Source organism: Brassica napus, unplaced genomic scaffold (assembly GCF_020379485.1).
Source record: "Brassica napus cultivar Da-Ae unplaced genomic scaffold, Da-Ae ScsIHWf_2614;HRSCAF=3363, whole genome shotgun sequence".
NCBI lineage: Eukaryota > Viridiplantae > Streptophyta > Magnoliopsida > Brassicales > Brassicaceae > Brassica > Brassica napus.
The window spans coordinates 1-14,730 of NW_026015916.1; the positions used below are offsets into that span (position 1 = coordinate 1).

Here is a 14,730-nt window from a genome sequence, read left to right on the forward strand (position 1 = left end):
TAGAAATCTCTCAACTGTTGATCTGGCAAAACAGTTTTATTTTCTTGACTCTATGCACAAAAGCACCATTTTGCTAGCTTTGTACCAATGCGTAGCTGAAAATAACGGGGCCTTGAACTGATGCATTATTCTTTGCAGCTTCATCGGAAATTTTAAATTGTGTGGAAAAAAAATTGATATGGAATGCCCAGATGAAAACTCTTCTACTGGTTCTCGTTCTACAGGAGGTAAATCAGCTGTGTTTTAATCAATTTGTTGGTCAGGGTATATGGTTATAGCTTAGGTTTTTTTTTTTCTAAACAATATAATTCGTTGTGACAGGAGGTAAAACTGGTAAGCTACTTATAAGTGCATCTGCTACTGTGGGTGGGCTGCTCCTAGTGGCGCTCATGTGTTTTTGGGGTTGCTTTCTCTATAAAAAGCTTGGTAGAGATGAGAGTAAAAGCCTTGCTATAGAGGTCGGTGGAGGTGAGCCATGCTGACTTTTTGTGTATATCATCTCTAAAAAAAGTTTGGAACTCAATGTGATATTTAACTCTCAAAACTTGACACCTTGAGAGATTGTTTTAATTTATCCAGGTGCGTCTATCGTGATGTTCCATGGAGATCTGCCATATGCTTCTAAAGACATTATCAAGAAACTGGAAGCCCTTAATGAAGAGCATATAATAGGCTGTGGAGGTTTTGGAACAGTTTACAAGCTTGACATGGAGGATGGCAATGTCTTTGCGCTGAAAAGAATTGTAAAACTAAATGGAGGGTTTGATAGGTTTTTTGAAAGGGAGCTTGAGATTCTTGGAAGCATCAAACATCGCTACCTCGTGAATCTACGTGGATACTGCAACTCGCCCACATCAAAGCTTCTGCTGTATGATTACCTTCCTGGTGGTAGCCTTGACCAAGCTCTTCATGGTAAATCCTCAACTCCATCTTTACAGGCACAAGAAGTATGATTCTAGTGAGTGAAATGTTGTAATCTGCAGAGAGAGGTGAGCAACTGGATTGGGATTCACGAGTGAATATTATCGTAGGAGCAGCAAAAGGGGTAGCATACTTGCATCATGATTGTTCTCCTAGGATCATACACCGTGATATAAAGTCGAGCAACATTTTACTCGATGGAAATCTAGAGGCTCGAGTATCAGACTTTGGGCTTGCCAAGCTGTTAGAAGACGAAGAATCTCATATCACAACCATTGTTGCAGGCACATTTGGTTACTTAGCTCCAGGTACTCAAATGCACCAGTAACAGCAATAATGCTTTGTAGTAGCCTTTTAATTGTTACCCTCTGTCATGTAACGTAACCTAACCTGTGGTTGCAGAGTATATGCAAAGTGGTAGAGCGACTGAGAAAACGGATGTTTACAGTTTCGGGGTTTTGATTCTTGAAGTCCTGAGTGGTAAACTTCCTACGGATACTTCCTACATCGAGAAAGGCTATAACGTTGTCGGTTGGGTAAGCATAATGAAGTCCAGCTTTGCTAACTAAATAATAGCTTTAATTGTTTTTCATAAAATCTTGCAGCTAAACTTCTTAATCAGCGAGAATCGTCCACGGGAGATTGTTGATAGAAGCTGTGAAGGAGTAGAGACAGAGAGTCTTGATGCTCTTCTATCTATAGCAACAAAGTGTGTGTCTTCAAGTCCTGATGAGCGGCCCACAATGCACAGAGTAGTCCAGTTACTAGAATCCCAAGTAATGTCTCCTTGTCCTAGCGACTTCTACGATTCCAGCTCCGATTAATCACATTCATCTTCGCTCCCTCTTGGTTTTGAATTTTTTTCTTAGAATGTTCCTGTGATTGTTTAAACCCTTCCATTTGATCTGAATATGAAACTATAATGTATATGACCATTGTAGAAACACTTAAATTATTATAAGAATCTAAATAAATTTTTCTTTTTTCTATTTTCCATGTTTTTGTACTTTGGAGCTAGTTTCAGTCAAAAAATATCAAAGAGAAACTATAGAGAATGGTGTCCATTTATTTAAATTTTTATTATGATTTTATATCTCCATATAAAATTATTACATTCACAAATCAGCAGAGCAATCCATACGTTGAAACGAAACCCTTCTCGTCTCCAAGTCATACCCAACGAGAAAATCCATCTGAGCAAAGTTCCCATAAATAGCAACTTCGTTGGTCGGAATCATACTCAAGCAAACCATATCTTCACTCATTTTCACAAACGCATTCAACGCACTGAGCCTCACATCAGCGCCGCTAAAATGCACCGTTATCTCCGGCAAACCGATCTCCGCACTCCCTGACTTGAAACAATGCGACAAAAGCCCTTGAGGATCACTCACACGCTTCGCTCCAGTCACGGACTCTTCCACCGCCGCGCCAAACTTGTCGTAGAAACCAGACTCTAGTAGCGTCAGTGTAGTTCCTGAGTCGATGATGATGTTTCCCTTCGTCGCCGCCGAGGATACTCCGTCATCGTTAGGGTAATACATGCTGCTCGTGTACGGAATCTTTGTGTTGCCGACGGAGATAGCTTCGAGCGTCAAGTAGTAGTAAGTCTGAGGCTCTTTATCTACCAAAGGAGTTGATACCACGTTGGAAACATTACTTGCACCGGAAGGAATCGAGCTGGTTCCTAGGTTTATAACGCTTGTACCATTCATAGTAGATGACTTGTGCGACAAGCAATAAGAAAATTTATTAGAAATCGACGAACCGAGCTGAGATATTAGAGATAAGTTACCACCACCGAGACCTATGATCCCTGAGCCAGTCTCGTCGAAGTTACCGCCGTTATTGTATCCGCAACCAAACACAGTTCCGGGGAAAGAAACAGGCGAGCCTGAAGCAGAACCGATAGAGACTGTCTCTGTAGCAACGTCTCCTCTCGTGAAAGATCGGTCTCCGTACGTGTAACGGTACTTGCAAACGCCTTTAGCTTCGTCGCATCCACGTTCGGTGGTAGACAAAGCGTTGCAGTTACGTGAGTCGCAAGGCTCGCTTTTGTAAGAAGAGGATTGTTTACTGTCGAAGATTGGACCGTTCTCTTTGTAACATTGTTGACACGGTTTGCATTGGACCCATGTTAGGTCACTTCCCGTGTCGGCTATCGCTAGGACGTTGATTGGTGGTGTACCGATGGTGATGCTCATGAAGAACTCGCCACCTGCTCCTATTAAACCGGACTGGAGATCGGTTTGGGGGTGGTTGTTGAAGCGGTGGGAGCGAGAGATGGAGCGGAGGAAAGAGGAGTGGAGACGGTCGGTGAGGGTGGTTTGTGGGTTGTAGAGAGGGGAATGAGGAGAGTCACGGTGGATGAGCTCGACGGTGAAGTGTTTTGGGTTAGACGATGAAGAGAGAGTCATCGAGAAGAAGAAGAGAGTGACGAGGAGAATAGTGTTTGCCATTTTGATATTCAGAAAGTTTGTGGTGTAAAGAGTGTATGTGGAGAAGATTATTTATACACAAAGAAAATGAGAAAGTGAAGAGATTGAAACGGTAAGGAGTTATTCGTTCAAAAAAAAAAAAAAAAAAAAAAAAAAAAACGGTAAGGAGTTAGAGCTTACGTGAGCAGGAGGTGTAAGTCTGAAAGGCGACTTGATTAGCTTTTAATTTTTTCATTAAGGCTGATAATTTAACGTGAGAGTAGTGGGGATGTGAGGGAATTAATATCATTGATTTAGCAAAACATATCTTAAAGACTTGGGCGATTTAGATATTTTATCATCTTTGAGCATGTATACGAGGTTGACGATATATTTTCCCATATAGATTAGTTTACTTTTACATCAAGTTTAGAATCTAAATATTCATCAAATAATAGTTATAGATATTTTTCTCCACAAAAATATTTCAATTTTACATGTTTTCATTTTTCCAACAAATAATAAGTTAATCAACTAAACAATTGCTAACTTTAACAAAAAAAAAACTAAACAATTGCTAAACTTGATCCTAAACCAAATTTTGAAATTTTATTTTGAAGTACAAATTTTTGAACTTTTATTTTCTGTGTGTAATTAAGTTTCTTTTTTTTTCTTTTTTTTTTCTTTTTTTTGAAACAGTGTAATTAAGTTTCTAGTTTTTATTTTTTGAAGATAAGATTACACTGTGAATCATATTGTTCTGCTTCATAAGTTATACATGATTTCAAAATGGTGTTATGTTAATAGTTAATACATGAACAGAATCAAAGAGGAAATCCTCTGACTGAAGGAGAAGCTTTAGGTGGCATGCATTGCATGGAAGTTAATGGAACTATGGAGCCCTCTTATATCAATGAGAAACTACTGCCTCTAGGATCAGTGTTCAGAAAGTCAGAACTATTCCTTGTACCATCATCAGCTTTATTGATGTCGTGAATGAGAGAATGCCGTAAGCGAGAGGAGACAAGGAGCCTCTCTGGGGTTCTGAATAGGTCATTAGAGCCAGAGAAGCAGCTTGGTGTTGCAGGTGAACTAGGGTTACTCAGAGCATCTTCTTGCAAGATTTCTCGAATCCTGGACAGGATGCGGAACGCTAAACTCGCAAGTATACGTGAGTATGCCTCAAGAATTGCATGGCCAATGTCCTAAAAAGTGAAAACAGAAGAAAAAAGCCTCAAGAACTGATATGAAGTTATAGTAACACTACTAGTTATGACATTCCACTCACCTTGCCATATTGAATCTTGGTGGCATCAAGAAACGAGTGAGGGAGATTAGAGTATTTGGATTTAATCTGACCATTAAGCCTCTCTGCCTTGTTTATGAGCGGCTCAATGCGAGTAATCTCAGACAATGAATCTCTAACTAATGACCACTTACCACTGCTTGTTTGTTCTTTAAGCCTCTCTTTCCATGCATAAATAGCTGCTTCTAACCTATTAACTGTCTCTAGAGCTGAATGTTCGGTTCTAAGCCTAAGAGACACAAAGATCTCATCTACCGAGGCAGACTCTGACGACAACATCCTGAACAGTTCATCCCCAAGGCTTGTCTTTCCAGACTGTGGAAAACAAAATACATATTAAATCGTTACATACAACATGACCAAGCTTTTTTTTTTACCTTAGGTAACGAATCCTTGATAATGGTAGGTATTGGCATTTCAAGAAGCACTTCTTCGTTTATTGACTTTGCAGCTTTAAAGCTTTGATAAACAACATTGCCTTTCTCAAGCAAGTTCTTTCTTACTAAGCTAGAGAGTCCTGGCTTGGGAACTTTAGGCGATGGAAGCCACCATCTTCTGCTCTCTCTTGAAATCTCGTTCTTTCCTTCAGCTCTACGACCTACTTCTGAGTACCAAAACTCTGTGCTCACCATAGAGTCTAGTGTCTCCTGTGTCTTCATCAAGTTAGGAGAAAGAAACAAGAAGTTGAGCTTCTGATAAAAAGAGAAGGATAACGTACAATTAGCATGGAGTCCAGTTTCCTGAGAGCTGGGAGATTCATATGAATGTCTGCACGGGGTTTCGGAGTCATGATCTGACCAAACAGGACATCTAGTTCAGGCTCTTTGATTGGAACATGGAGTGCATATGGTTTTTTTTAAAACAAGTTAGCTATACTACCTCAAGTGATCTTCCATTTTTGTCATGTAGCTTAGATGGGACTAGCTCAATCATGTGATTACATGGAGAGAGTAACCAGTCCATTTCTCTTCTCCATCTCTGCTTGTTGTCTTCAGACAAAGGCTCCAACTTCCATAGTTCGCCGAATACTGAGTCTGCAAATCCAACAGTTAGCAAAGAAGTAATGATACCATAGTTTGCTAAAAAAAATTTAAAACATACTGGCAAGATGAGATATAGCGTTTGATAAAGCCAAAGCGGTTTGCACACCCTTGCGTCCTCCAGTGAGATCTCCACCTAGTAGTAGCTTTGAAAACTTCTCCTTCATAGCTTCAACGTCAGAAGAGCAGAGTGTATAGCCAGGTCTCTCCTCCTTGGAGTAGAAATGTTTAGGACTTCTCTCATAGTCCCACTCATTAGAAATGTGTTTACCATTCTTCTTAGGTAACCATTTGGAAGAAAATGACTCAGATGTATATTTGCTTGATGAACAGCTTGAAAATGCATCATCATCCAATGAATCAGTCAAGCACTCATCTCCTCTGCTTCTTCCACTTTCTTCTTGTAAAGATTGATTGTTGTTGAAGCAAGCTTCTAAGCCATCATATGTCATCATTCCTGAAAATATTGAGATTTACAAACTTTAGCATTAGCTCTATGTTCTTTCAAATACTGAAACATAAACATAATCAATGATCATGACTCAAACTCACACCTATTTTGATGAGCCTCTAGACTACGATTGCATATATGAAACAAATGTCAGAAAAGTATACAAGCTTCTTCTGGTATATTGCATCTTAAAAGCCATATCAATTTTATAAAAAGATCAGAAAATGGACCACAAATAGAAAAAAATATATGTATATCATTTAAGGAATAATGTTATCATCAGAGAGGAGGTCCCCATTCAGACTGTGACCATGAAGAAACTGCACCTCACACAATCCTCTTCTTGTCTCTTTTACCAAGTGGAAGTGGGGATGAAAGAAACAGACAAGATTTGTATGCAGATTAAGGTAGCTACCATAGAAGGAAAAAAAATGTCAGAAACCAACAAAAGTTGCTGTGTTCCACGAATCTGTAACTTTCCCATAAATAGAGCAAAGTTTTTGGCTAAAATGTCACAAAAGGATATGTTTAGCCCCTCCATGTGCTGGCACTTTGAATTGGACCCACCAATATAAGTCTTATCAAGTGTTACTATATAGCATTTTCTCAAACCCTTCACAGACATCATCACATTGTTTATTGTTCAAATACCAACAGTCTGTTTTAGGAATATATTTAACTCACAGACCAAAGTCAAAACTGGTGATTCAGGGAACCTTTGGCTTACTAGTTTTACACCATGGTTGGCTAGCATCTTTACAAATTTTCATAACCAGTGGGAATCAGTGGACCTTCGGCTTACTGGTCTTAGACCATGGGTGTGTCACCTTTACAAATCTATGGCTGTAAGATTTTCAGTTTCAAAATTGCCATGATTGATATAATGGGCTTTCGTGACTGACCATCATTTATTGAAATATAGTTGGCCCATCTCTCTCTCTCTCTCTCTCTCTCTCTCTCTCTCTCTCTCTCTCTCTCTCTCTCTCTCTCTCTCTCTCTCTCTCTCTCTCTCTCTCTCTCTTCTCTCTCTCTCTCTCTCTCTCTCTCTCTCTCTCTCTCTCTCTCTCTCTCTCTCTCTCTCTCTCTCTCTCTCTCTCTCTCTCTCTCTCTCTCTCTCTCTCTCTCTCTCTCTCTCTCTCTCTCTCTCTCTCTCTCTCTCTCTCTCTCTCTCTCTCTCTCTCTCTCTCTCTCTCTCTCTCTCTCTCTCAGTTTTTCAGATCACTTTCTTTCCTTTTATTCAGACAACTACTTTTCAATCTTGTGAGCCTATTTTGTAGTCAAAATGACTAAACTAATTGTAGAAATGTTAATTATCCTTTAAACTGTAATGTATTGATACGAATTTCATTTCGCAAACTATCTAGTTTAAGATATTTCGTTCTTGGAAAAAAAAAACGCTTTAGCATTTCAAAGTGACTTTCAATAACATATTTACTAATCAAATGTATATTACAAGTGTTTGAGCTAGGTAATCATTTTATAAGACTGATCACTCATAATGTTGTTTGTATTTTAGTTAAACGAATCTGTAGTGTTAGGTATAATTTAATTTTCGAAAACTTTGTAGCCATTTATCTTAACTATTGAACTCTTCAGCCGGCTCTAGAATTGTTTTCTACAAAGATTCAAACCAACATGATGGGTAAAATCATGTCTTACTTGAACCATTAATACTACGTAAATTAGTCACGCTATTTGATTCAAGGACCAAGGTCAAGAATCTGAAGGTAAAAATGCTGATTTAAGCATTCTATTGGGACGTTTTCCGAATTTTTTTTTTTCAACTTGTTTTCAGAAAATATCACATGCTTCAGTACTTCACATTGATGTTCTAAATAAACCATGTCTTCTTTTTATTTTTTTTTTTTAACGCTGATTTATCATGATCTTACAATTATGATATAAGAAAGATTACATAGATGATTCGACAACCGACAATACTACCTGCCTTATGAAGACCTATGCCTAACTGCATCACCTGAGCCGTCCTATGAAGATCCACGCCTGACCAGATTTACTTGCACCATGTTGAAGATCTCTTGCAAGCCTTTCCTCTGTAGTCTGCATAATTGTTTAATAAACCGCTTTCTCCGGGACTTGAAACCTGGATTTCCTGTAATTTGCAATAAATTGCATAGTCTGGGATTCGAACCCCAGACCTGGATGTAGAAGCATTTAAACCTTAACCAATAGGCTACGGTGCTTCCACAAAAATAAATCTTCTTTTTATTTAGAAGAGATTTTATATAATGAACGGACCCATGGTACCTGATTTCTTAAAACATAAAGAATATGACCACACCATTTTTTATGTGACTATGAGTATCCCTAGCTTTCGAGAAAAAGGGTACGATATGAATTTTGTTTGTATTTTTCATATTGTGTGAAATAAACTTATGGTTTGATTACAGAGAAACGAAGAATGACAATTACAGTCTGAGTTTGCAAGATTCGAGATACAGATACTAAAGTAGTCTTTTGTTAATATAAACGTACGTGAAATCGAATATATGATCGATATGTATTTCGACTTTTTTGATGCGAGGGTTCCTTTGAATAAGACTATTTGAGTTTGAGGTAAGGGTTTCCTTAACCGAAAAAGCATTAATCTTAGTGATGGTGACTCCTAATAATTCTTTTTCTATTCTGAATTTCTGACTGGCTGGAATTCAAAGTTCGCATGATGTTTTTTATAGTATGTATATATATATATATATATATGTATAATATGTGTGTGTGTGTGTGTTTATATATATAATGATAACTTTATGTTCGACTCTTTCTTTTTGTAGTACAAAAGCTAATCATTTTCAAATCTCGAAGTGATGTCTGGCCTATGTACAACTTATATGTCAGAAAATTTACTTGTTCGAATATTTGCGGTGAAAATAATATGGACATGGTCCGATGTTGTATTCATCATTTAGATAAATAAGTTTCGACGCCAAATTCAGAATACATGTTTATTGTAATGTAAAGGAATAGGAGTGGACTTTCAAACATCATGCAAACAAATATGTCCAAAAATTTCAAGCAGCCACCATGCATGTTTGTAATACTTAAGATTACAAACATGAATGTAAGATTGCTTCTTTTTTCTTTTTTTACTTAAGACTTTCAATGTAAGATTGCTTAGAAATAATTGTTTGTAATATATGTTTACATGCATGCTCTTTAAAAAAAAGTTTACATGCATGTTTGTAATCTTTTGTATTCTTAAAAGTTTATGTGATGAAAACTGTAGAATCTGGATCGTATGTGCAATAATTTTCTATTTCTACAATTATACGTGAAAATATGTTGAAATTTATTTTAATTCATTCAATATACAAACTTGTTAACCAACAAAAACCATGCAAAAGTTGAATAACACCTAACTTTTATAGAATTTTAAAATCTCTATTAAATCATACTAAACGTTTAGATCTCCTCCCTAAACGTGATTTTAAAATATCAAATCAGATATATTAATAAGTCATTTTAATTAAACTTTTAACATGTAACTAATTGTGTTTAAACTTTTATATATTATTTGAAAATTCGTAATATATATCAAATTGTTTAATTATATAGGGAGAACGTATAATGCTATAATAAAACGCTTTAATCAGACTAAGTTGAAGGGGAAAATAAATAATTTAATTTATTAAAGAGTTATAAACAAATATACATACCGTACGAACCTATCAGCATTAACAATATATTTATATATTGATTATAGGGCTGTCTTATCAAGAACAATGCCTGCGTTTCTTTTTGATGAATGGCTTAGAAAAGATGCGATCAAGGAGCATAGAACATTCCATTTTTGGAAAATATTCGACGGCGAATACTCTTTCTCTTTTATATTTCCAGCCAAAAACGAAAGCGTGCAAAGTTACGGCGGACAACTAATGTTCCAGGTGTTAATACAGTAGATAAATTTAGCTCAATTCAGTGATACATACGGGGTATATGTCTTAATATATTTTGACAAAAATATAATGTTTCTTAATCTAAAATAACATAACATCATATAACTTCTTCATAAGTAAGTACAAACATAGTCACATAGATCATTCGGATTTGGCTTTGGGTGTTTTTTTTGTGTGGTTAGAATGCTTAAAAATTTTCTTATATTCAAGGCGTATACTGATGATCGGTTATGGGTAAATCTGAATAAAATATTGGTTTCTAATTTCTAAAATTTAAAGAAATTACATATGATCCCAAATTTATAAGAAAATATTATTAAGTTTTTTATTAAATCGCTTACTGCATCCAAAATTTCAGTGCCAGCTATGCGCATATTAAACCTCCAAAATTAGTCATTCCCTATGTTCTCGAAAATAAGATTTTCTAGAGTTTTTATGTTTATTAAAAATATAATAAATGTTTACAATTTAATTTATAATTTATTTTTAATATAATTTCTAATAACTATCCACCAATAAAATTTAATCAATTCAAATATTCACAATTAATGTTTCTAAAAAATATACAAAATTACTTTAAAAATATAAAAAAAATCTATTTTTGTGGAACAAAAATAAAATATAGAAAATCTTACTTTCGGGAAAAATATTTAACTAGAATTTAAATACATGTGCTAAATCCAATAAAAAAGAATAAAATAACATAAAATTGTTTGGAGACCCTATGTGTGTCTATATGTAGACAGTAAATATAACGGTCAATTCTTTAGTGCATGTGCCTACTTTCAAAAGAGGCATTTAAGAATAGTCTTACTTTAAGAACGAGCTAAATATAAGGGTCCTCCACCCTTCGATCCTTCTTAAATTTCATACTTCTCTTTTGTTTTAGTGAGACGCATTCAACCACTTAAGCATACGCTTTAAATGCTATAAGGTTTAAAATCTTAATAATAATCAAACCCAAAGTTCTCTGTGATGGTGAATCGTGGTTTTTCAACTAAGGTTTTGTCTGGTTTTCTTATAATTCTTCTGGTGATACAACTACACTTTGAGACTACAACGGGAGCTCGACATGCGCCGGTTGTTTCCTGGTCACCACCTGAGCCGCCAAATGATGATTTTGTGTGGTACCACAAAATCAATCGCTTCAAGAACATCGAACAAGATGCGTTCAGACCGACTCACCAAGGCCCTAGTCAAGGTATCGGACACAAGAGCCCTCCTGGAGCTTCTTAATATCCATTTGTTTTGGATTTGGAGATATATACCGCTTTTTCGCTTAGAGTTCGCGTGTGTTTTGGATATTTTGTGTGCCGTTTTACGTTGGGGTAAAAGAAAAGAAGAAGAAGAAGATGGAGAGGACCGTGAATCGAACAAGAAAATAATTTCAGATTTTTTTTTTCAGAGTGATACGTCGTCTATGAAAGGCTATGAAGACATCTCTTAGTTTGCTTGTATTTTTCTTTTCGGTGTTTTTTTGTTCTACGTTGAGACTTGAGATGTCCATTCTTTTTAGTCGATATGTAGTTATTTTCTCGGTTTCAAATAAAGTTAATAATTGATTGCATTAATCTTTTTAGCCACCTAACAGTTAAATATTTGTTTTAGCTTTATCATAGGCATTTTGATGTTATAGCTACATAAATTTGATAAATAAAAGTTATGAATAGTTTCGCATCATATACATGTTTAATAATAAAAGGTTTGCTGTCTAGATTTGATAATTATCACAAATCTTTATAATATTCGTTTTGTCCCAAGTTATTGATGTTACATTAAAATATGATTTCACGAAGAAATCATCCGATTGTATTTTGATTAACTATAAAGAACAATTTCATACAACGGTTACGTCATGAGGAAAACCATTATCATGTATTGGATAAAATTTGAACCAGGTTAATCATAGTTTTATCATCATATACAGTCCTAGATAGCTTATGTATTAAATTTTAGTAAAATTTATTAGTGTTATTCAGGGCCGTCCCAAACTTTATATAGACCCTTTTCAAAAAAGAAATAAGATCTTTTTTAATAATTTAAAATAATTTAGACTTTTTTTACAAACTATCATTATAATACAAAATAAATACATCAATTTAATTATTTTATATCTAAATAATACTATTTTCTAGTTTTAATACAAAATCATTGAACTTGATTATTTGGCATTTTTCAATGCAAATTCTTCTAACTTTTTTCAGTTTTTTTTAACGTTTATTATATTCACAATCAGAAATTATAATCTATAAATTAAATAGAGTAACAAAATCTGAATAGTAATTAAACAAAAAGCTATATACGCTTTGATTAGGCAAGATACTCTTTTTTGCTTGTCGACAAAAGTTGTAGACTAGTTTTTTTCTTTGTGTGCTATTTTTTTATCAAAAAATAGTGAAGAAAATATATCTTGTTCGCCCAATTTATAATCACTAATTGATACTCCTAAACATAATCAAATTAGAATACTAACTTTCCGTACTACCATTAAATATTCAAACACACATCAACAACTATTTCTTACTTTCAAAAATATATAATTGACCTAAATACTAATTACTTCCTAATTTATTGTATTTTTAGTTGGTTATATAAACAAAATAAAGAGTTGTAATATATATATTTATTGGTTATAAATACGAAAATTAAATTCAAATATACTTATTCTGACTTTTTTTATAAATATATGTTTTTAAATTTTTAATTTATAACTATTACTAAAACAAAAAAATTTATGGACCCTCTAAAATTTTGGATCCTATTCGACCGTTTCAATTGCACGTGCTAAAAGACGGCCTGCTGTTATTCGATCGAGTTTTAGGTTAACAAAGATTATCTTAAAAAGGTTCTTAGCAGAACCTGTTTTATTAGAAAAGGTAATATTCTCGACAAAATTGAGCTGTATCTTTACATGTAGTACTTGTGTAGATGTTTGATAGCGATTCGTATAACATAATATCGTGGTTATACAACAAGCATATTAACATATAAAATGATACATAAATGCGAGTGTACCATCAATACTAAAAAGAACACTAGCTAGTAGAAGAATTAATAAAAGTACATAAAGATATACACTTTAGCATTTAAGGAAAAAAATTCCTCCAAAAAAGAACACTTACAACAAAACGTAGAAACTAAGAATTGATATTTCAATTCATCTCGCGGTTTTATTTTTATAGCCAGACTATAGAGAATTCTTTTGTTTTAATATTAATTTTTGTTGGTCAACTTTTTACAACTCTACTTTTAGTTTATTATGTTCAAGTATCTGGTTTCAGTGATTATATTTTATATTTGAGTTATAATGCGATTCAATTATTTTGTTCCTTCATGTTTAAAATGCCAACCTGTTATACCAATTGGTACCTTCTTTCTGTGCAATACAATTGGAAATATAATCTAGGGTTGAAAAATAAGATATTTTAGATTAACTATCGTGGATCGAGGTGGACGTTGGACATAACACTTTTTCTTTGATGTTGGATTTGGCAAAAGGTTGGTAATGATATGATACATAAATGGAACTTGTACTAGGTTATTAACAAGTTGGTGCCAACTATGTCATAGTTTAATTAACAGTAAAACAACTATATCATATTTAGTATTCAATATGAATATCAAATATTATAATATTCTGACAAAAGGTTAGTTTCAATATTCTAGTTGTTCATATAATATGTAAAATGTTTGTTTACACATATAAATATTTTTGAAGAGTTTTGTTTTATTCTAAACACTTTTATAGTGCTTACAATTCATTAAACCCCTTAAAAACTGACAATCACTTTTTAACAAAATGTAAATATTTAACCAAAATTTATGTTTATTTCGAACTAAATGAGATATCAATTATTCATTCAAAACTTTATGTAAATAGTTTCTATTTTTATTTTCTAACTTCTACTCATTGTATCAGGTACGTAAATGTAACATTAATACCACCATCAGCAGCAAGAGAGAATCTTCACCGGCAAACCTTGTGTGTTGGCCAAGTTTTTTTGTCACAAACCATGAGTGTAGACCAGTAAAGTTAATTAAAACTTCTAAATCTAGCATGAGATAAGAAACTTTATCGGCTGGAATGGTATATAAGAGAAGTAGAACAAAATTGGAATGCTCTTGTTCATAAACTTTATTTTTCATATGAAATTTCTTTCCTGTTTATGTTGTTGTATTTGAAAGTGATAAATAAAATTTATTATATGTATTTTTGTGGTGTGTTTTTGCATGGAATAGAGAAAAAAGCTGTTACATTCATTAGTCCAAAATCTTCATAAGCTCTATACATGATAATCTTCCATGTAGCAAATCCATGTTCTCTTTTGTCATCTGTTTATAGAAATATGATTCTTATGCGATGAAACATCTTTTGTGAATAAAAGTATAATGGACATATTGGATAAAATGTTGTCAAGATTTCTGATTTTTTTTTGTTTAACTACATAATGGACAATCTGTTTTATTATAGTACCCATTGAAATCTAATGATTAGTGTCAGTTTGAATATGATGACCTAGCTACTTTGATGGATCCATGAAGTATATATGATACACAACATGAATTAGAAATTATAATAAAACATTACGTAGATTTTTACGTGAATATACTTGTGTAGATAAATGATCGTGAATACAATCGCATGTGCATGGTTCTTTGCTGAGAGAGAATAGTGGAATCA

General features: G+C 34.1%; 4 protein-coding genes across 5 annotated transcripts; 2 read left to right on the top strand and 2 right to left on the bottom strand.

The window, feature by feature from the left end:
• The first annotated feature begins 7 nt into the window (after window positions 1–7).
• Window positions 8–1,910, top strand: LOC125601579 (LRR receptor-like serine/threonine-protein kinase FEI 2). Of its 2 annotated transcripts, none has more exons than XM_048773683.1 (6): window positions 8–227; window positions 322–468; window positions 580–912; window positions 984–1,229; window positions 1,324–1,457; window positions 1,527–1,910. In XM_048773683.1, the coding sequence occupies exons 1-6, from the start codon at window positions 179–181 to the stop codon at window positions 1,743–1,745; spliced, it is 1,128 nt and encodes a 375-aa protein (XP_048629640.1). In that variant the 5' UTR covers window positions 8–178; the 3' UTR covers window positions 1,746–1,910. The 2 variants fall into 2 exon arrangements, with proteins under 2 accessions (XP_048629640.1, XP_048629641.1); XM_048773684.1 differs by having other exon boundaries at window positions 138–227; window positions 325–468.
• Window positions 1,911–1,997: 87 nt separating this feature from the next.
• LOC125601578 (probable aspartic protease At2g35615) lies at window positions 1,998–3,459 on the bottom strand. Its single transcript, XM_048773682.1, has one exon. It carries the CDS (start codon window positions 3,378–3,380, stop codon window positions 2,037–2,039), a length of 1,344 nt encoding a protein of 447 aa, XP_048629639.1. The 5' UTR covers window positions 3,381–3,459; the 3' UTR covers window positions 1,998–2,036.
• A 580-nt stretch (window positions 3,460–4,039) lies between these two features.
• LOC125601576 (rop guanine nucleotide exchange factor 14-like) lies at window positions 4,040–6,365 on the bottom strand. Its single transcript, XM_048773679.1, has 7 exons — window positions 6,239–6,365; window positions 5,746–6,141; window positions 5,524–5,678; window positions 5,363–5,437; window positions 5,022–5,291; window positions 4,627–4,959; window positions 4,040–4,543 (listed from the first exon to the last, which is right to left on the bottom strand). The coding sequence occupies exons 2-7, from the start codon at window positions 6,137–6,139 to the stop codon at window positions 4,244–4,246; spliced, it is 1,527 nt and encodes a 508-aa protein (XP_048629636.1). The 5' UTR covers window positions 6,140–6,141; window positions 6,239–6,365; the 3' UTR covers window positions 4,040–4,243.
• Window positions 6,366–11,024: 4,659 nt separating this feature from the next.
• On the top strand, window positions 11,025–11,285 carry LOC125601568 (precursor of CEP4-like). Its single transcript, XM_048773669.1, has one exon. It carries the CDS (start codon window positions 11,025–11,027, stop codon window positions 11,283–11,285), a length of 261 nt encoding a protein of 86 aa, XP_048629626.1.
• The last annotated feature ends 3,445 nt before the right edge of the window (window positions 11,286–14,730 follow it).

What these genes read in the sequence shown, in the direction of transcription:
- LOC125601579 (XM_048773683.1), top strand. Translation starts at nt 179, where the DNA reads ATGGAATGCCCAGATGAAAACTCTTCTACTGGTTCTCGTTCTACAGGA. An exon ending in ATTTGGTTACTTAGCTCCAG is followed by an intron (nt 1,230 to 1,323) that starts GTACTCAAATGC and finishes CTGTGGTTGCAG; the next exon opens with AGTATATGCAAAGTGGTAGA. An exon ending in GCTATAACGTTGTCGGTTGG is followed by an intron (nt 1,458 to 1,526) that starts GTAAGCATAATG and finishes AAAATCTTGCAG; the next exon opens with CTAAACTTCTTAATCAGCGA.
- LOC125601578 (XM_048773682.1), bottom strand. Translation starts at nt 3,380, where the DNA reads ATGGCAAACACTATTCTCCTCGTCACTCTCTTCTTCTTCTCGATGACT.
- LOC125601576 (XM_048773679.1), bottom strand. Translation starts at nt 6,139, where the DNA reads ATGATGACATATGATGGCTTAGAAGCTTGCTTCAACAACAATCAATCT. An exon ending in CGCTATATCTCATCTTGCCA is followed by an intron (nt 5,679 to 5,745) that starts GTATGTTTTAAA and finishes TTGGATTTGCAG; the next exon opens with ACTCAGTATTCGGCGAACTA. An exon ending in AACTGGACTCCATGCTAATT is followed by an intron (nt 5,292 to 5,362) that starts GTACGTTATCCT and finishes ATGAAGACACAG; the next exon opens with GAGACACTAGACTCTATGGT.
- LOC125601568 (XM_048773669.1), top strand. Translation starts at nt 11,025, where the DNA reads ATGGTGAATCGTGGTTTTTCAACTAAGGTTTTGTCTGGTTTTCTTATA.